Raw genomic sequence first — 21254 nt, 5'->3', positions numbered from 1 at the left:
GATACACATTTTTATATATCAGGATTCTGGGATTAATATAAAACTCAAAAGAACAGCATTGTATTCAAAATAAACGTTTGGAACAAGCACAACAACTTTGGCCACTTTAATGCATCCTAACAAAAATAAATACAATTTAAAATCATCTCGCTGATTTCCAGGTGTAATGTGACTCAGTTGTGACTAATAACTTCTGTGCACCTGTGCACTGCTTCTGTTTACCAAGTCTTTTATTATTTATTTATTTTTAGCTGGAAACATTATTCTATGTAGCAGTTTTATTACCACTTTAAACTGAGCTTAACTGATGACAGTGCAGTTTGAAACACCTTTTTAGACATCATTTATCATATGCATGTGTGAAGGCAAAGACAAAACAGAAAAAAAACAAGCACTTTTCCTTTGATTTTCTAACACTAGACTACAGTATATCACAAGAGACATATTATATAAGCTTCATTTTGCTTATTCCCATTTGTTATTGTCTCACAGTGCTTTTTAGCAGAAAGTAATAACTTCACAACTTTGTAAAGTCAAAAAGGACGCCCACATGACATCTTAATGCTGCCTCAAGAGACCAATCCACAGTACAACTAAAATGACTTGGTTCTCAATATGAATAACCCTTTCTTCAGAAGCAGAAATGGCTTACCTCTTTTTAGGCACAGCAGAGTTGACACAAAAACACAAAACGTGTGTGTCAAATCACATACTTATGCACTAGTCTACGCCATTTTGTAGTATAAATAGTGGTGCACTCACACTGAAATTCTAAAAAGAAGAAGTGCACTTTAAAAACTCAGATGATGCACTTATTTAACCGTATTCAACCGACACTTTACACATTGCCGCTGCTTTGCTCATGGAGTGGAAGGGGCTGAGCTTTCGGGCACTCATGTTGGATTATTTATTTTGGATTGTGAAAGCAAAATTCTCTGAGAGTGATTATATCGCCTCCCGGTGGTGAATGCAGTTATACTCATGGCAGGTATTATTTGGTAGTTTGATCATTTATTCAACTAATTTGGCAACCGTCAAACGTCATTAGGGAAACGGTTTGAATTTCCGCTTAGTAAAAAAACAGTGCTCCATTTGGGACGGCACTACATTCATATACTATGCTGTTGAGTGCATTGTGTATATAGTGTGCCAGTTGGGACGCAGCTAATATATGTAAAAACACCATATTTACAGTAAATTTTACACTCACCAGCCACCTTATTCTGTATTGTAAACCTGTGCAACTTGTTATTAACTAAAATGTCTAATGGGCCAATCACATGGCATTGGATGTAGTTAGGTATGTATACCTAGTAATATGATCTTAAGTTAAAATCTAAACTCAGAAAAGAGTAAGAAATGTGATTTAAGACACTTAGCATGGCTGTTGGTGAAACATAGACTGGGCTGGGAATATCCACAACCTTCTCTAGAGTTTATAGAGAATGACTGGAAAAAATAAAATATCCAGTGAGCAGCATTTCTGTTCATAAACAATGCCTTGTTTACGTCAGAGGTCAGAGGAGAACAGCTAGTCTGGTAGGAGCTGATAGAAAGGCAACAATAACTTAAATAACCCACATCCAACCTGAAATAGGACTCGATTTTGACATTTGGACTGCAAGGTCAGAATTTGTCTTAAAAACATGAAAACATTGATCTACTCGTAGTTCAGGCTGGCAGTGATTGTAATAATTATTTTATTTGATTTATTTTTGGGACCACTATGGCCCATTAAAAACCACTAAGGCCCATTTTTATGAGCTGATATGATTAGAGTCGTAATGAAAACTTTGCTTAAAATTTCTCAACTGTTGTGTAAATTAACACCATTTTAATCTTGTCAAAAAGCAGCTAACCACACATACATTTCTTAGCCGAGCCCTGCTGCTGCTGCTTTGAATGACTGACACGACGGAGCATTTGAAACTGTTTCCAGATTCTAATGAAAAATTTGAGATTGCGCTAAAAGGTCACGGTTGACGCTTGATCACTTGACATTGCAGCCCGCCATTATCAATGTAGTCAAATAAGCAGAGAGAAAAAATAAGATTGCTGGATTGAAATTCTCAGCAGTATAGTCTACGCTGGTTAGTGTGATAACCACAACAGCATGCTGACAAATACAGGCCTGCACATGAGAAGTTAATGATCGAATTCTAAACATGAGTTGGTAAATGAAAAATAAACAAGCATTATTACATATTTTTAACTAATTGTAGGAACAGCCACAACCTTTAAACATCCCCTATAGACCATTTCAATGTAATGATGTCATTGGCCATGAACATTTACTGTTTGTTATTTAAACTATTTCATAACTGTAATAAGTTAATCATAACTTCCCAGTAAAACAGCTATCATTACATTATTTACACATTATTTAATATGTGGCTCTTTGGATTCTCGGAAGCTATAGAAATCAAAATAAAACAGGAAATTCGTTGGGACCATCGTTTTTGTTTGCATCCCTCCAAATGGTCTATTATGGGTTTTGTAAATGAGAAGTGTGTAACAGCTCTAAGTGAATGAAAACATCCAGCTGAGGTTTAAATCTTTAAAAATCATCATATATTAAGCTATTGTCCATCTCAAAAAGAGTCATTTGAGCCATTTGCCATTATTAAGAATATTTAGCCATTTTGTTTTGACATCTGAACAAAACACTGCCCCGCCTACTTGTGGTGCACGCAAACTTGGGAAAACAAGGCAATTTGCTATAAAATGAGGTGTTAGACCATGTCTGGATATCCACCCACTCTCTCTCTCTCTCAATACTGCACTCAAGTACAGAGTGAGGAGAGATCCCAGGAGAAGGCTGCAAAATGCTTTGGGTATACAGCAGTACACTGAAAAGCATATATATATATATATATATATATATATATATATATATATATATATATATATATACATATACATATACATATACATATATATATATATATATATATATATATATATATATATATATATATATATATATATATATATATATATATATATATATTAGGGATGTGCGGAGCAACCGGTATTTGTATTTGTATTTGTTGAGGGGGGAAAAGTATTTGTATTTGTATTTGTATTTGTATTCGAGTAAAATTCAAAATGGCGCAAAAATATATATTTTTTCTATAACACTTCTAATTTATGTTATAGTGAAAGTGTTGTTTAATTATACCCATTATATAAATTATAGACATGCAATATTGGTTGTTGTTTTTGAACATGTGACAAGAAACGTCATTGAAAAGAAAATAACATAGAAGCCATTATCTCATCCATGGTTAAACCAACAACTAATAAAATACCATTGTGAATATTATGAACCCCACCACCACCGTTCTTGTTAAAGGATACTGAATAGACAGAATAAAAACAAATAATACTTCAAAAAACTGTTCTTCTTCTGAAAGAACTTCTTTCCAATGGACAGAATTCCAAAAACTAAAATTAACTAAATAAATCTAAATAAAACCCTGCCTGGGAGATCTGGCAGAACAAAAGTATTCTATATAATACTAAAAGATACAGCCCTGCTATTGTCATCTGCCTGCCACAAAACAGACACAAAGTTTTTTTTTTTTTTTTACTTTTTTATGTTTGAAACTGACTTGCTGGGGCAGAATGTGGCTGTGTTGATGGTTTGGTGCTTGTGGAGGATTTAGCAGAACATAGCTGTGCTGATTGAGGGGATTGATGCTTGTGGGGGGTTCACAGACAGTATCAGGAGAGGATGCTTTTAGTGCATGTGATAATACATTACATAGAAGATTGCGCGGTGGCACAGTGAGTAGCACTGTCGCATCACAGCAAGAAGGTTGCTGGTTCGAGCCTCGACTGGGTTCTCCCCATGTCGGTGTGGGTTTCCTCCGGGTGCTCCGGTTTCCCCCAGTCTAAACACATGCAATACAGGTGAATTGGGTAAGCTAAATTGTCCCTATTGTATGTGTGTGAAAGAGAGTGTATGGATGTTTCCCAGTGCTGGGTAGCAGCTGGAAGGGCAGCCACTGCATAAAACATATGCTGGATAAATTGGTGGTTCATTCCACCGTGGCAACCCCAGATTGATAAAGGGACTAAGCCGGAAATAAAATGAATGATTATGCACAGAAGATGTTGACAGATGTTTAATATCTGCCTCTGCTGATTTTACTTTTGCACACATTATACAGTATCACTTTGTTTTATCTGCAGCACCACTGACTGTAAAATGCTTCCACAAAGAACATGAAGTTTTATTTTTTTTTACTGGTGGAGGACCAAGAAATGGCTCAGCAGCAGTCTTTTTCACTCTTTTTCATGGTGCCCAAATGTATTTGAGGAGTTTCAAGTTAATAAAAAGTGACGGGAAGCTATGCTAAGGTTAACTAGACTATAGCATATATCTTGCTGTCTGCAAAAGACAGTTATTTAGACGTACCATATAACTCCCATAAGTGCATACTATTCAACACAACTGCACAAGCATCGTTTTAACCTTTATAAACGAACGTTAACGTTACTCTGTCAACAGTCTATTGTCTAAATTACCGCGCTAACAGAGCTAACGTTGCGTAAACAGAGAGCACCCGATTGCAAACTTCAAAAATGCATCGTAATGGAAAATCCCGAACAAACTCCGCTACAAGTTTATAAACTGCATCTGGAACCCAATTAAGGTACAAAAATCTATTTAACAAAAATAGTGATGCAGAGAAGTATTTTTTTCGCTTAGCCGAGCCTTCTCTGTCTGTTGCTGTGGAGAAGCCTGTGCCAGAGACCTTTTACCTCCGCCCCGCCCTCCGACTGAGCGTATCTCTCTCTCTCTCTCTCTCTCTCGCTCTCTCTCGCTCTCACTCACGCACTGTGGTCTCAGGAGGAAACGCAGCTTTTTGATATAATGCTTTTCTTGCTTCCGAATACAAATAATATTTCAAGTATTTGTTCGAAATAAGTATTCGTAAAAACACGCTATTCGTGCCTTTCCGAATACTGTATTCGGGTTCGGCTCCACCCTTAATATATATATATATATATATATATATATATATATATATATATATATATATATATATATATATATATATATATATATATATATATATATAAATGCCTTTTTCCATACATGACAATGAGTTTAATCTCAACAGTCAGCGGGTCTCAATCCAGTACAGCACCTTTGCAATGTGGTGCAATGGATGTGCAGCCAACAATTCTGCAATGCTATCATGTCAATATGAACTAAAATCCCTAAGGAATATTTCCAGCACCTTGACCTACTAAACAAAAAAAATAAATAAATAAAGACAAAGCCAGAACTCAAAAGCAGAATTTAGGCTGAAGTCAGATAGCAAATATTCATGCTCTCTAGGCTAAAACGTTTTTTCTCACACCCTAAAACAGACTTCATTTTCCCAACACAGTTGAGTGTTTGCTAAACTCTGTGCAGCCAGGCGTCAAAATCAATTTGTTGAGCCATTGAGCTGCGTCGATGGGGAGATGCTCGGTCATAATTTCCTGTGTAAAGCAATCTTGGAGAATGACCTGAAATATAAGTTACAAAAGTTTTTGTGAGGATACTATCACATGGTAAATATTTCCTCACAACTCATGGTGAATTTTAGTGAAACAGTGAAAAGGGTGAAAGACAGCTTATTGAGATTACCTTTAAGGTCCAAATCTCCCATCGAGCCACAATAAATGCAAGGTGGTTCAAATAACTTTAATCAAAGTGGACTTTTTCCACCTCATAAAAATCGCACAGACCCCACATTGTTAGTCAAAAAGATCTGATTGCTGTGTGTCAAACTTCCTTCCTCTTTCAGTATACTTTTAGTCCTCAGTGGCCCTCTGTTTACCAGGAACTGGCTCCACGTATAATTACCTCCCTTGCTGCTTTACACCTTCAGCCTGTGTGCTCAAATACAGTTTTGCTCTTGTTACCTTCCAGCCAAGCCCTGTAGCCGACGAAGCCTCAGCAAAGAACAACCGTGATGCCCTATGGAAACAGTTTCAGTGCCTGTTTTCGGCTGGATCAATCCACTGAGCTGGGACAGCACTAGAGTTCGGTTTGAACACAAAAATGATAGAGGAAATGAAAAAGACTTGTTAAAGAGAAGGGCAGTCAATTTGTGCCTGGATGGAATAAGAAAATAAACTATTTGTGTTTGGGAGATTTAGCGTAATGCAATTGGATTCATTGATCGAGCTGAATTATTCCACATGGATGAGAGCTGTATTTGTCTTGACTGCTGCGTTGTTGTCTTATCAATCATACTGTGGTGGGGATTTGCTGTGGACGAAAGGCGAGCATATGCACAATTTGCTGTTTCGAACCTTTTTCAGCCCATTTAATACTTTAATTACAAATCTAACCAGAAGGCAAACCAAAAAATAAATAAATAAATAAATAAATGATCAGAGGAAGCTAGTAGATGCAATCATTAGAAAGATTGAGGTATGTTTTTTCAAAATATATTTGAAGAGAAATAATTTTTCATGTCAAATATTCATGTTTTTAGACCCATTTTTAACACTTACTTTATCAGTAGCTCTATGCTTGTATGAAAACAATCTACACCTCATAAATAATAACTTTCTTGCAGATGTTAGCGCATAAACTCTTAATGTTTTTGTTAACAAGAATAATTTTTTAAAAATGTTAATAAACAGAAACTGAATCAAAATAAAAAATAACTTCAATTAAAATCTGGTATATTTGGACTTGGCAACAAACAGAAATACTAAAGTTTAATTAAAATCCTAAAATGACTAAAACTAAATCAATACTTAAAAAGTTACAAAAGTGAAAAAATCACAAAAAATAATAAATTAAATTGGTAACATTTTATAATAACACACCATGTATCATTTAATAAGCATTAGCAAATGGTCAATTCATTATCTGTTAAGCATTAACTTTACATTAACAGATGTTAGTAAGCTGTTTACAACTGCAGATACAAATGCTCTACTCTTGACTTACAAGCACAAATTTAAAATGCTCAATGATTGTATTTTCCTACTTTGTTATTTTTAAATTTTTTTTTACTGCTAAATTAAACATTTCATCATTTACAAACCAGTTATTTGGGAGAAGTGGCTAGTTTTTAAAAATTATTCAGAATGCATAAGTAAATGATTAATAAACTTTTTAAATTAACATTTATACAGTTGAAGTCAGAATTATTAGCCCCCTCCTCCTTTCCCCCCCCAATTTCTGTTTAATGGAGAGATTTTTTTCAACACATTTCTTGACATAATAGTTTTAAAAACTCATCTTTAATAACTGATTTATTTTATCTTTGCCATGATGACAGTAAATAATATTCTACTAGATATTTTTCAATACACTTCTATACAGCTTAAAGTGACATTTAAAGGCTTAACTAGGTTAATTAGGTTAATTAGACAGGTTAGGGTAATTAGGCAAGTTATTGTATAACGATGGTTTGTTCTGTAGACTATCGAAAAATATAGCTTAAAGGGGCTAATAATTTTGAACTTAATTAATTTATTTTTTAATTAAAAACTGCTTTAATCCTAGCCGAAATAAAACAAATAAGACTTTCTTCAGAAGAAAAAATATTATCAGACATACTGTGAAAATGTCCTTGCTCTGTTAAACATCATTTGGGAAATATTAAAAAAATAAAATAAAATAACATATTTAAAGGGGAGCTAATAAAAATTCAAATAAAACTGTATATCTTATTGTTCAGGCATATACTAATAGATAATTTGTATCTTAATGCAATGCTGTATCATAATATTTTGTTAAATTAATATATTGTTGTTTTATCCAATTTAATGTTGTACTTTGACACTACTGTTAATCAGCAATGTTTAAACTTTACAGTAATTTTACGTTTTAGATAAGATTGCAAAGATGTATTAATCATTTGATACTGAGCCTTTTAATTGTCATTTATAAGGGATTTAAAAAGAATTAATAGTCCTCACTTTAGATTAGGGGTCCGTTCTTCCTACGCAGATTACTCAATTAGCTGGATTTGGATGTTGACGATTGGACACGATCCAGGATTGTTTCTTTCTTCAAAACGCATCTGAAGGTTGTTGTCATAGCAACAGTTCTGGTAGCTCAAACCTGCGTAGGAGCAGTTTCATTTCATTTAAACAGGATTAGATTGGGTCAGTTCAAGCAAAGATAATACTTAAAATGCTGATATTTTCTTACAGTAGTTATAAACACTTGGGAAAATAGTGTGTACAGTATATAGGCTACATATTGTACATTATATATATATATATATATATATATATATATATATATATATATATATATATATATATATATATATATATATACACACACACACACACACACACACACACACACACACACACACACACACACACACACACACACACACACACACACACACACACACACACATACAGTTGAAGTCAGAATTATTACCCCCCTTTTGATTTTGTTTTTCTTTTTAAAATATTTCCCAAAAAAAATTTAACAGAGAAAGGAAATTCACAGTATGTCTGATAATATTTTTTCTTCTGGAGAAAGTCTTATTTGTTTTATTTTGGCTAGAATAAAAGCAGTTATTAACTTCTTAAAAAACATTTTTGGGACAAAATTCTTAGCCCCTTTAAGCTATTTTTTTTCGATAGTCTACAGAACAAACCATTGTTATACAATAACTCGCCTAATTACCCTAACCTGCCTAGTTTACCTTATTACCCTAGTTAAGCCTTTAAATGTCACTTTAAGCTGTATAGAAGTGTCTTGACAAATATCAAGTAAAATATTATTTACTGTCATCATGGCAAAGATAAAATAAATCAGTTATTAGAAATTAGTTATTAAAACTATTATGCTTAGAATTGTGCTGAAACAATCTTCCCTCCTTTAAACAGAAATTGGGGAAAAAATTAAACAGGGGCGCTAATAATTCAGAGGGGCTAATAATTCTGACTTCAACTGTATATATATATATATACAAAATATATACAAAACAGCATAAAGTTGTGTTAATAACACATTTATTAACATCCAAATTATCTATTACTATTCATTAAATTATTCATTTTCTTTTCAGCTTAGACCCTTTATCAATCTGGGGTCGCCACAGCGGAATGAACCGCAAACTTATCCACCATATGTTTTACACACCAGATGCCCTTCCAGCCGCAACCCATCACTGGAAGGCATCCATTCACACATATACACTACAAACAATTTAGCTTACGCAATTCACCTGTACCGCATGTCTTTGGACTTGTGGGGGAAACCGGAGCACCAGGAGGCAACCCACGTGAATAATGGAGAACATGCAAACTCCACACAGAAATGCCAACTGACCCAGCCAAGGCTCGAAAAAGCGACCTTCTTGCTGTGAGGCGATTAATGTTGATTTTAATAGTTTTTTAATCATTTACTAACTCATTATGAATGATCTTGAAAACCTAACTACTCTTATATTCAAATGATTTGTAAATAATGCAATACTTTATTTAGTCATGAAAAATTAATCGGTCACAAATTATGAAAGTACAATTTTTAGGCACATTATAAAATGTACTTATAAAGGCTGATTTATACTTCTGCGTCAAACGCTGGCGTATGCTAGTGCGCTGACGCATAGCCTTTCGCCAACGGCCATCGGCGTCGCTGACGTGCACCTCTCAAAAATGTAACTACACGTCGCAACGGCTCGTAGCGCAAACTCTGTGATTGGTCGGCTTGGTAGCGCTGACGAGTCTGGGCGGGACCGAGAGGTGCATGTATGGTGCGAGCCTGATGGAGCGATTGTTTACAAGTGTGGAGTCCCGTGAAGGAGCTCCGGATGGAAAGTTTTGTTTTGTGTTTACCTCATAGTTAAAGTTGTTGCACGTCCGCCGGTTCATGCCTCAAAATGAGCGAGTTTGAGCCACTTCTACATCCCGGAAATGTTCAGGAAAAGCAAAACAGCAGCGAAGAAACTCGATACAGAGGAACATTTACACCTCACTGCCAACTAGCGTTTCGGAAGTGTTAATGCAGACCAACAGAGACAGTGCGCAGAAGTATAAATGCACAGCTGGTTACGCCGGTCACTTGACGCAGAAGTATAAACCAGGCTTAAGTCAAATATAGAACATTTGTATCTGCAGTTATAAACTGCTTACTAATGTCTATTAATGAGTTAATGCTAACAAATTATAAATTCACTATATATGTCATCATTTAAAATAAATCTGAAAAAAAAAATTATACAGAATATTAGATATGACAAGAGAAAGCAACCTGACATCTTGAACATGTCAAAATGGAGTTATATTCATGTAACAAATGCATTCAGTACAATAAAGACCACCGCAAACAGTGTAAGACAATCTGTTGCTGTGGAAACAAGAGCTTTTATCTTATGTATGGGATTATGTCTATGCCATAGGGCTGCACAATTAATCAAACGTGATCATTTTGCATATTTAGTAAACAAAATGTCAGTTCTGTTATCAGTAGTTAAACCCCAGCAAATGCTTTCGGATAGAGTCGTACTTCACTCAAAAGTGACGCAAATCCGTGTTTATAATCACAAATAATTATGGGGTTATTATGAATCACTCTGTTTGCATAGCTTCTCTATGAACTATGACTGTGTTGCTACATCTGAAAGAGTGTGAAAATACCACATATAATAACACATTTTTACTCTAAACTCTTGACTTCAGTCAAGTGTCTGAAATAAATCATTCTGTGAGAGGATTCCATAGTGTGGTGAAGATTAGTCATGTTGAATCAATGAAAGCAGTTAACAGATCATTCCAAACGGCCTATACTGCACTCGAAGAACACTTTGAAAGTGAAAGCAATTATGGCTGCCATAAAGAAGTGTGATTCTAAACTGAAGTGCCCAAAACTGAGAGCCATTTGGAATAATGGTTTTGAAGGGTAAAAATGGAGCCTCAGAATTTGAGTTTACCTGTAAATGTACATGTATGGTATTCTTCTACAGACTACTACTGTTATATTTATACAAGTCAAAATAATAAATTAAATAATTATAAATTACAAAATAAATTAAAATGTTAAAAAAATACATACATAAAACCATAAATATATAAATAAACAAAAGTGCAGTCTATAGATTATACTAGTCGTCATTTTGGTTTGGGTTTTTTTTTTTTTTAGGTGTCATCAAGTTGACAAAAACACGAAAAGGCACAAGTCCTTGATTGTCTAATTAAGATGATGCAGAAGTGTGTTAAAGAATACATTTGTGACCCCTACATGAGCCCTTCAAAATAAAATATAGTGTAAATGTTGCGCTTAAGCAGATGCAATGAGAATTTCCTGGCTGTTTCTTCGCCTTGGCTGTTTGAAATATTTGCATAAGATCACCCTCTGGCTGACAAGATTCACCCGTACTTCCCTGACAAGATTCCCATGCTTCTAAATAATCAAAATAGCAATTTAGTTTCAATTTATCATGCAGCCCTACGATGCCATATGTCATCTTACATATTTGTCATGGAGTAAAATGAAGTAACACAAGCAGCATACCCTCAGCCACTGCTTCTCTGTCAGCGCATCACTGTAGTCCACATCCCTACGATGACGGGATCCACGGCCAAAAATCTTCTCCTCCTCCTCCTCGCAGGTCAGCCGCTCCACCTCTGCGTCATCCTTCAGGATCCACGATGGCAGCTCATCTTCTTCCATTAGCCGAGGTTTACGCTTAGGGTTGCGAGCATCCTCTCGACGACGGTCCAAATCCATGCGCTGAAAGTGGCGTTTATAGATTGAATAAGTTTGAAAGTAATTGAAAAGTTTCATAGTTGTAGTCTTAAAATGACTTCATTTGCTTTTTAAGGGACAATAATACTGTGAATCATCCATGCACCGAAATATCTGTGCAAGCAGTAAATTTCATGCAATTTTACCATGACTTACCATGAAAAGCTCAAATTCGTCCTCATTACGAGCAATCATTTGATTGAGTGTTTCATCATCTGGAACTTCATCTTCCTCCTAGTATCACACAGACACATATGTCAACAAACATATTTAGAACTCATTTACTTAATGAGTGACTAGTTTTTTCAGATCTGCCAAGGGGATTTCTAATTAGCATCACATAAAGGCACCTCAGACCATTTTGCTTTTCAAATAATGTTAGTATCAGAACAGGCACTACCAGACAAAAAAGAAACACGTAGTACTGTTCCCATAAGAACTTCAGCTTAGGTTAACTGCACTCCAACTAGTCTACGAAAAATAACATCTTTCTTTTAGCCTTTGTCTCAATTAAATTCAACAGCAAAACTGACTCTGGTCTCTGCTGAATTGCATTCTCTTATAGGTCAAAGTAAAATATGTTCAGGTCAGTGATGAACAGCGTTTTTTTTTTTTTTTTTAACAAAATGCTGAAAAAAGGTTAGGGGTTTGTAGTGGTAAAATTATATAGTGAGTGATGTTTACAATAACTCAGTTTGACATTCCTTCAAAGCAGGAGTGATGTTGGAAATGGCTGTTTTTGTTTCTGCAGCTTTTTCATTTGTGAAAACATTGTTAAACTGTTATGTTCTACTAAGAAAGAAATACCTAAAGTTTTAGATAGATGTAAAAGAAAGTTATGACAAAACCTTGGGTGGACATTCCTGTTAATGCTTTTCATTTTGAATAATTTATTTATGTTTTTGTATGCCTTACTGGTGTGTAGCAAAAATTAGAGAACTACGATAGAAAGTTGGTCATTTCAAATCTGCGATTTCTAGAATAATGCATCTTTATAATGTCACTAACTCATTCTAACAAAAAAGCTGGTCGCCCATGAAAGACAATGAGTACTGTACGTTTACATGGGAACCAATATTCTGACTTTAATCGATGAAGACATTACTCTGTTTCATAATGTACTCTGAGGTCATAATAAAACTAAACAGAAATCGTATTAAGACATCTGGAGTATGCTAATTTTAGTGCAGTACAGACATGTAAACACCGCAATCAAACTATTACTGTCGTGTAGGATTTTCACCGCTTGTGCGACAGATAGTTTCAACACACACGGCTGTTTGACTCTATTCTCTGCACTTATCAATTCAGAGATGGACCACAGACACATATATCGCGAAATGCGAAAGGATTTTTTCTCTCATTCGGCGTGAGGTATCAAATTCCATTAAAACAAAACTCTTTTAGCAGATTATTATCGCATCCAATATCTTGTTAGTCACGGGGGCATGCATGAAATGTTCCGGAATGAAAGTGCAAGCACCAAACTGCAGTTAAAGTCGAAAATTAAAAAATGAAACACCCAATACAAACACCAAAGTCATTCAAACACCTCTTGAATCTTCAGGCATTTTTGTTGTTATCTGTCTTTGTGCTATATCATTGCTGTTCTCTCATTTTGATCGCTACGTTATAAATTGTATAAAGCAAGACAGTTGTTTAGATCACCTTCACAGAAGACAAGACTGGGCTAAGATGAAATGCATCTGTTCACTTTTAAAGACTTTACCCCTTCCACACATTAGAATACAGAAATTTGAGAGCCCTGCAATGCACACAAGCAAAGCAATCATAAACGGGACACATGGATGGAGAAACCCTAATTACTGTGTGGAGCGACAAGAGCATTCAATAGAAAATTCCACTGTCTGGTATTGGCATCATCTCCAAAATTGAACTCTGTTGTATTTGCATATTTATTTATATCCATTTTACTAAGACATTTTTTGGTGCTGAAGTGAAAATTGAATACACATTGCCAAATGGATAGCAAGTCAGTCTTTCGAGTGACTAGATGTAAACCGGCTATATAGGAACACAATTAATCATTAAAAGATTACATCTTGATGCATGCACATTCTTATCCCTAAATTGGACAGCACAAAATATTGTTTTAACATCCGATGCAAAGTGAGCAGCAGTCAAAACGTCAAGTAGGCATCACAGTTGACCAGATGCCATACTTTGATACATGTGACCTGTGTATTCAGTCCTAAGTTAAAAAAATAGAGTGAAAGTTTATCATTTGCTAATGTCTTTAAGCCGTTACTTCCCTGTCACTTGCACAAAATAATAACTTTAGTATTTCTGTGCATGGCGACGCAGTGGCGCAGTAGGTAGTGCTGTCGCCTCATAGCAAGAAGGTCGCTAGGTTGCTGGTTAGAGCCTCGGCTGGGTCAGTTGGCGTTTCTGTGTGGAGTTTGCATGTTCTCCCTGCGTTTGCATGGGTAAAAAAGCCAAAGACATGTGGTACAGGTGAATTGGGTAAGCTAAAAACGTGCTGTATAAGTTGGCGGTTCATTCCGCTGTGGCGACACCAGATTAATAAAGGGACTAAAATGAAAAAATGAATGAATTTTAGTTTGTATCTTGTATCTTCAATTTCTATTGTATCTTGGTTCTTTTGTATTTATCTTTGCTTGTAGTTTGTTTATAACATTTTATGCAGATGCACTTCCCAACAAAATCTAAAAAACTATTCAAGTCATCTGTCTTGGTGTCATGTTTTCCCCCTTCAAATTCATGCAGCCCTATTCCTAAATGATTGCTGTGCTAATTATAAAAAAAATTGTGTTAACGCAGCGGCAAAGTGAATGTGCATAGTTGTGAAACAGCTTTGGTCTTTAGCTTTATTTTGCTTTTTTAAACCACAGAGCATTGAATTGTCTCAGTAAAGAACATCACAAGAACTGGGATGAAGGTTCATAGAAAGGATATAAACACAGTAGCAATCAAAACTAAATACATAACACTGTGCAGCAAATAAAAAATCAGTTGCAGCATTATGCAAGTTAAAAATTGTTAATGAATAATTTGTGAAGAAAAAAGCCTTGAGTGAGTCACTGAATAATCATTCATTCAAAAAAAAAAGTTTTATTCATTCAATTTCTTTCCGCTTAGTCCTTTATTTATCAGAGGTTGCCACAGTGGAATGAACTGCCAACTATTCTGGCATAAGTTTTACGCAGCAGATGCCTTTCCAACTGCAACCAAGTCCCAGGAAAGAAATAATTAATTGAAACAATTTAAACAATTTTAAATAGACTGATTGGTGTGGTGCGCTATGAAAAGAGAGAGGAGTGGACATGACAGGCTAAGCACGGGAAAAATGTGAGGAAACCATAAAAGAGACCCACGATTTTTTAGTTTACAAAGTTAAAATGCAAAGAAATAAACATTAAATAATTTAATGCCCTGCTACATATATGACAGTTTATCCATAGTTGTGTTTACATACAGTTGAAGTCAGAATTATTAACCCCCCTGTTTATTTTTTTTCCCCAATTTCTGTATAACGGAGAGATTTTTTCAACATTTCTAAACATAATAGTTTTACCAACTCATCTCTAATAACTGATGTATTTTATTTTTGCCATGATGACAGTAAATAATATTCTACTAGATATTTTTCAAGACACTTCTAACTAGGCAGGTTAGGGTAATTAGGCAAGTTATTGTATAATGATGGTTTGTTCTGTAGACTTGTGAAAAAATATATAGCTTAAAGTGGCTAATAATTTTGACCTAAAAATGGCTTTAAAAAAAATAAAAACAATATACAACAAAAGAATTTATTCTAGCTGAAATCAAACAAATAAGACTTTCTTCAAAAAAAAAAAACAACAAAAAAAAAAACTAACAAACATACTGTGGAAATGTCCTTGCTCTGTTAAACATCATTTTTGGAAATATTTAAAAAAGAAAAAAAATTCAAAGGGGGGCAAATAATTCTGACTTCAACTGTATTATAAAATATATAGGTTACACTTAAAGTCAAAGGCTACACATATATAGAGTTCTATCCTCCTGAATTCCCGCGTCTGAATACAGACACAATGGATAGCAGGTCTCTTGCCCTATCTATTCACACCATTATCCCTGCCGGTAATATGGAAGATTTTAAATATAGGCGAACACAGCAGCATGCATATAGGCGATGTGTCTGAATAGTAACGAATGCAACTGATAAAAGACAAAGTCCACCATTCTCCAATTCTCACAATGCTCTCCTCACAAAAATGCTTGCAGCACAACAACAGCTTGGATGTGTCAGAAGCCCGGACAGCATTGTGGGGAAAGCCATGCAACAAACTCCATGGTTTATGATAACAAACACATATGACCCTACACGTATGGCTAAATACTGCATGCCATGCGGGGTCACGGTCTCACTTGGCAGGTCTGTCATCGGAAATCACATGCTCGGATAAATAACTAAGAAGCAGGGTCTTCTCAAAGGATAAGGAAACTCAGCTATGAATAATAATGAGAAACCGACACGTGGACAGGCAGACAAATGCTACATCTCTGATTCTGATGCCGCCAAAAATGATTTTAAACCCGTAAGATGGAATTAGCTGACAAAAGCTCAAAATTATCCAGATTTATCCAAAATTAAAAAGCTAAAAGGTGCTAACGTCGTCTTAACTGATGCTCAAAACACACAAATCTGTCATTTTTTTAAAAGTAGTTAAGGGTTTCTTGAACCTTTAATAAATAACATGCTTTTATGTAAAAAAAAAAAAAAAGTTCAACCAAAATGTTTTATTTTTACATTATTACCTCACTTTCTACTTCTTCAAAACCTATTTGAGTTTCTTTTGTTATACTCAAAATAATATATTTCATGGTATTTTTTCTACTATGGAAGCCAGCAACCAGCAATCTTCAAGATATTTCATTTTATATTCCACAAAAGAAATGAAGAAAATGAAGAAATGAAGAAACTCATAAAGCTTTAAAACCACATAAAGGAGACTAAACAATGATTCTTTTTTATTTCTTTTTTGATAAAACTGTCCCTTTAAAGCTGTCCATACTCTGTTCTGGAGGACCAATGTCCTGCATATTTTAGCTCCAACCGAGTTTGGACACCCCTTCTTTAAGGTGTTAAAAAAAATTATGATAATAAATATGATAAAAAAGGCATTTCTCAATTTATCCAGAATCATGCAGCCATCAAACAGTTTTACAAATGGAGCAACCTTGTTATTTACTTTTTTTGAAGTAATTTTTTACTTTGGTGCATCATTAGATGTAATTAGTAAGTCTAACAATAACTCAGAGCGGATCTTGTTACAGTGACTCACCATATTCTGTTCCTCATGCTCCAGAATAGCCTGTAGGAAAGCTCTGCGCTCATGGCTGGAGGATTTCTGATCAAACATTCCTGCCTGAATGACCTTCTGATCAACGTTCAGTTTGTACTTGGCAGCCGCAAGAATTTTCTCCTCCACACTGTTGACGGTACACAGGCGCAGCACACGTACTTCGTTCTGCTGGCCAATGCGATGAGCTCGGTCCTGGGCCTGTAAGTCCTGGTGGTGGAAATCACAGCAGCGTGTTATTATTAGATCAATAATAATCAGAGTGGGGGATTTTAATTAAAAAGAGGCATAGTGCATTCTTTGATTTGTTTTCTAAAGGAAGAACAAATGGATGCAAATCACTGTGACTTTCTGTGCACTGTTTGTGGAGGAGGATGGATGGGTTAACATTAGCATCTTCTGCTGAAAATGTGTGGGGCAAAGGCACATAACACAACAAACAACAATAAAAAAAACAATTAATATATACATACATTACAAACGCCAACAACAAATTTACTTTTGTCTGCAGGCGTAAACAAAATGTTTTAGATGATATACTTTAAGCTAAAGGTCTGCATTCCTGCATAGCAAGAAATCTGGGGCCTGGGGCCATGTATCAATGCTGCGTATGCACAAAAACTTTGCGTACGCCAGGTTTCACGCTCAGAATCGCTCACGTTTGGATTTACTAACGATGAAATGAACGTGGGAATGTTGGCGTACGCACATTTTTTTTTGCGTGTCTGTTTTATTTCCATTGGCGACTCCTAGAGGCAGTTGTGTTAAATTGCACTTTACAAAGAGTCTTTGAGCCGTGCAATGGCAGCTGTATGAGACAGGTTCATCTAGCAGGTATATAAGGTTTCCATACCATACAGTTGACCAGCCAAACATTAAAGCGCTATTTGCAGCGGTTGCCGGTTTTCCCAATGTAATCGGAGCTATCTACTGCACGCACATTGCTATAAAGGCGCCATCTGAAGATGAATTTGCATGCGTGAATCAGAAACATTTCCATTCAATAAATGTGCAAATAAAATATGATGCATGAATGAATGAGTTCATCTGACGCTGGATTCGAACAGAGTTCATGCTCGAACGTGTCAAAACATGTTAACATGCGTTTTACGAGCTGCGCCACTGAGACTATTGAGTGTACTACAACATCTACAACTATAAATAACACTATTTCTTTTTTTAATCCACAGTGCGATGTTCAGACTTAACTGTGTTAACCGCATCAGCTAAACTCTCCCCACTCTATTTTTCTTCTTTTGTTGTTAATTCCGGAGGACAAACTTGCAAATAACACCGTTTTTCTCTGGTCTACCTCCTAAAGGAGCACCCTCAATTCACATTCTGTTCAAAGTTTCTCTTTTTGCTTGCTTTTGCCATTGCTTTTTCGTTGGGTTTTGCCAAAGTAGAGTCATTAGCATATTCATACGGGGGAGGAGGCAGGGAGGGGTTTTGCGCTCCTGCATGTTGCACCTTTGTGCGTACGCAATGTTTAGGAGGATTTCCACGCAAGTCTTTGTACATGACTTCACGGTCATGTACAAAGACTTGCTGGACTTTTGGTCAGGTCCCAAAGTCCAGCAGTGGGACCCAAGCAGATTTCTTGCGATGCAAATAAATTTCTGAATAAAATGCGGTAATTGAGAAAACCATCAGTAATTTAAATTGAAGCGGTCGCTCTAACAATAGTGCTCCAGTGTCCCAATATAATTTTGGAATAGCATATCTTATTGAGCACCGGTACAGCCAGTGCTCTTGACTGTTACACATGCTGAAAGCATGGACCAGTGCTTTCTGCATGTGCATTTTATTGGCACAGTCTGTGCACGCATCATCTGCATAACGGTCATCAAAGCTGTCTTTACCAACATGGGAGAGCAAAGTGTAGATTGGCTGTCCTTCAACTTGCATTAAAAATGGTCAGTTTACTGTTAGGAAACCCATATCAGGCAAGTCTGATGTATAGGATTCTTTTACATGTGTCATATACACAAATGGAAAAAAATGACCCTATGGACAATGTGATAACACCTCAAAGTTTTACCCAATAGCAGTCGCAAGCAAAATAAATTATAGCCACGCACAGACCTCTACTTCAAGCAAACAATTTTATTGGACTTACATATACTTATTACATATACAGTACCATCATTTTTTTATGAAAAATTATAATTAATACAAGTGTTTATTATCTTATGTGATGTCAACTACCTATACAGGCATGTTTCCACTTGGGACTGAAAATAAAATAAAATAAAATAATAAAATAAAATTCAGGCACTTTAGATCAGTCAATATGCAAAATGTGCTTTGTGACAAGTGGCAGAATATTAAATTTGAGGTCTCATCTCATTGTCATAGAGCCAAGTCGCCCTCACAAGTGTCAAGTTGCAGAGAGACCTCAAAAAGTACTGAAGCCTTTACGAAATCTGTCAAATATAGCCTTAAAAGTAACATGCACATTATACAGTACTCTTCAGCTGCTGTTACTCAGGCTGTCTAGTTAAGGAGAACTGGCAAAAGTACAATCAGTGTCTATGTAGGTAAAAGTAATTAAAATTTTAATTATATGGAAATGACCAGAAAACTAAATTAAAGCTATTATTCATTCATTCATTTTCTTTTCAGCTTAGTCTCTTTATTAATCTGATGTTTCCACAGTGGAATGAACCACCAACTTATCCAGCATATGTTTTATGCAGCGGATGCCCTTCCATCTGCAACCCATCTCTGGAAAACATCCATACACTATGGACAATTCAGCCTACCTAATTGGCCCTTCGCTAAGCCACACCCAAAAAACGCCACCCACCAATCGTGGCTTAGCAACCGTAGCTATGCGCAGGAGCTCTGTCAAGCTTTCGAGCGAGGGAAACAGGCCAAAGCGCTGTGCATATTGATTGTGCAAATCTGATACCCGGTATCCTTAAAGTTTGGACTGGGTGGTGGAATTTTTTCCCTTTTCAAAACCTAAAACCCAAGGGGAGAAATGCCAGCATGGATCAATCTCTGTGAGGGGTGCTAAAGGAGCGGTGTTAAGTCAGTTTTGTTTTCGATATTTCTGACACATTCAGTCATAGACGGCAATAACTCACACACCTCTTACCCTAAACAGATCTAAAGTGTGTTTATTACAAAAATACAAAACAGGTCATGTTTCCCAGCTGTCTTTTTCTTTTTTCGCTCGATATTATGAGCACTGCTCCATTTAAGCCTTTGGAGTCACACAAATAGCAATCATATTTCCATCTGTTTCAAGCTTCGAATATTTGAAATTACATATCAACAGAACAAAACCGAGATGTGATCACAATCTGAGCACTTGCGATCAGTATACTTTACAAGCAGCTGTTTTTCAGTCATTTATAAGCCTCGATGTCCATGTCAGAGCTACAATTCACTGATGTTTTCGTCTGTCTTTTGGAGATTTATTCATCTGTGACGATGCTATAGAGGGTTAGTGTCTGCTTTTATATTTGGCATCGGATTAATATTTGCTGGTAGGGAAAATCTATTCGTTCACTTCTGCTATTTATACTTTGATTTGCATTTCAATGTATTTATCTCTTTCACTTAACTGTAAATTAGAATAGAAACGCTATAAAGAGCACACAAACATACGTACAGACGGTGATAGGTGTTCACTGTTATGGGTAAATGATGCTAATATCTGGTACAAATCCATCTATTTCCCCTTCTTGGCTGTTCTTTCTATAAATTAATGATGTAGAAGCACTGTCCATGCGTTTTTCCTAGTTGGTAAGTAACGCTATACTTCATTGCACAACAATTAATCTATCAGGCTTTTTGGCTAAAAAAGAGAAATCAGGGTTTATTTAGTTTTACTGAATTATTTTTAAATGTCACCTTTCCTGCTGTGCATGAACTGAGCTGTTGAATGGTCAGCGTATGAGGCGGCTAGGCTAAGCTAGCTTCAATTTTGATCCGGTTATTTTCTAATCAGTTGCCTATTATGTCGTGAATCTACCCCTGTAATGCATACTGCTGTCCTTTTTTGTCTGGCTTTCTCGGATATCTTATCTGTTGGAAAAAAATGACTAATTTTATCCCTGGCAATGTCTGAAACTGGCGCATACACATTGTAATAGACGTTGCAGGCAATAAAGCTTGACAGGCATAGCAACAGTAACTAAGGAGGGCGGGGCTTAGCGAAGGGTCCATTCACCTGT

At 35.8% G+C, this 21254-nt stretch overlaps 2 protein-coding genes across 5 annotated transcripts in view; both read right to left on the bottom strand.

Moving 5' to 3' along the window:
• dmrt1 (doublesex and mab-3 related transcription factor 1) overlaps nt 1-21254 on the bottom strand; it is a 346340-nt gene that overhangs the window by 76652 nt on the left and 248434 nt on the right. The gene's annotated exons all lie outside the window — the stretch shown is intronic.
• smarca2 (SWI/SNF related BAF chromatin remodeling complex subunit ATPase 2) overlaps nt 1-21254 on the bottom strand; it is a 111245-nt gene that overhangs the window by 32620 nt on the left and 57371 nt on the right. For all 4 annotated transcript variants that reach the window (NM_001044775.2, XM_073949888.1, XM_073949889.1 and 1 more), the window contains 3 exon segments: nt 11507-11725; nt 11897-11974; nt 17050-17277. In NM_001044775.2, the coding sequence (NP_001038240.1) occupies nt 11507-11725; nt 11897-11974; nt 17050-17277 (525 nt within the window).

Source organism: Danio rerio, chromosome 5 (assembly GCF_049306965.1).
Source record: "Danio rerio strain Tuebingen ecotype United States chromosome 5, GRCz12tu, whole genome shotgun sequence".
Taxonomy (NCBI): domain Eukaryota; kingdom Metazoa; phylum Chordata; class Actinopteri; order Cypriniformes; family Danionidae; genus Danio; species Danio rerio.
The sequence above is the reverse complement of the archived record's forward strand: the minus strand, read 5'-3'. Positions and strand labels throughout refer to the sequence as shown.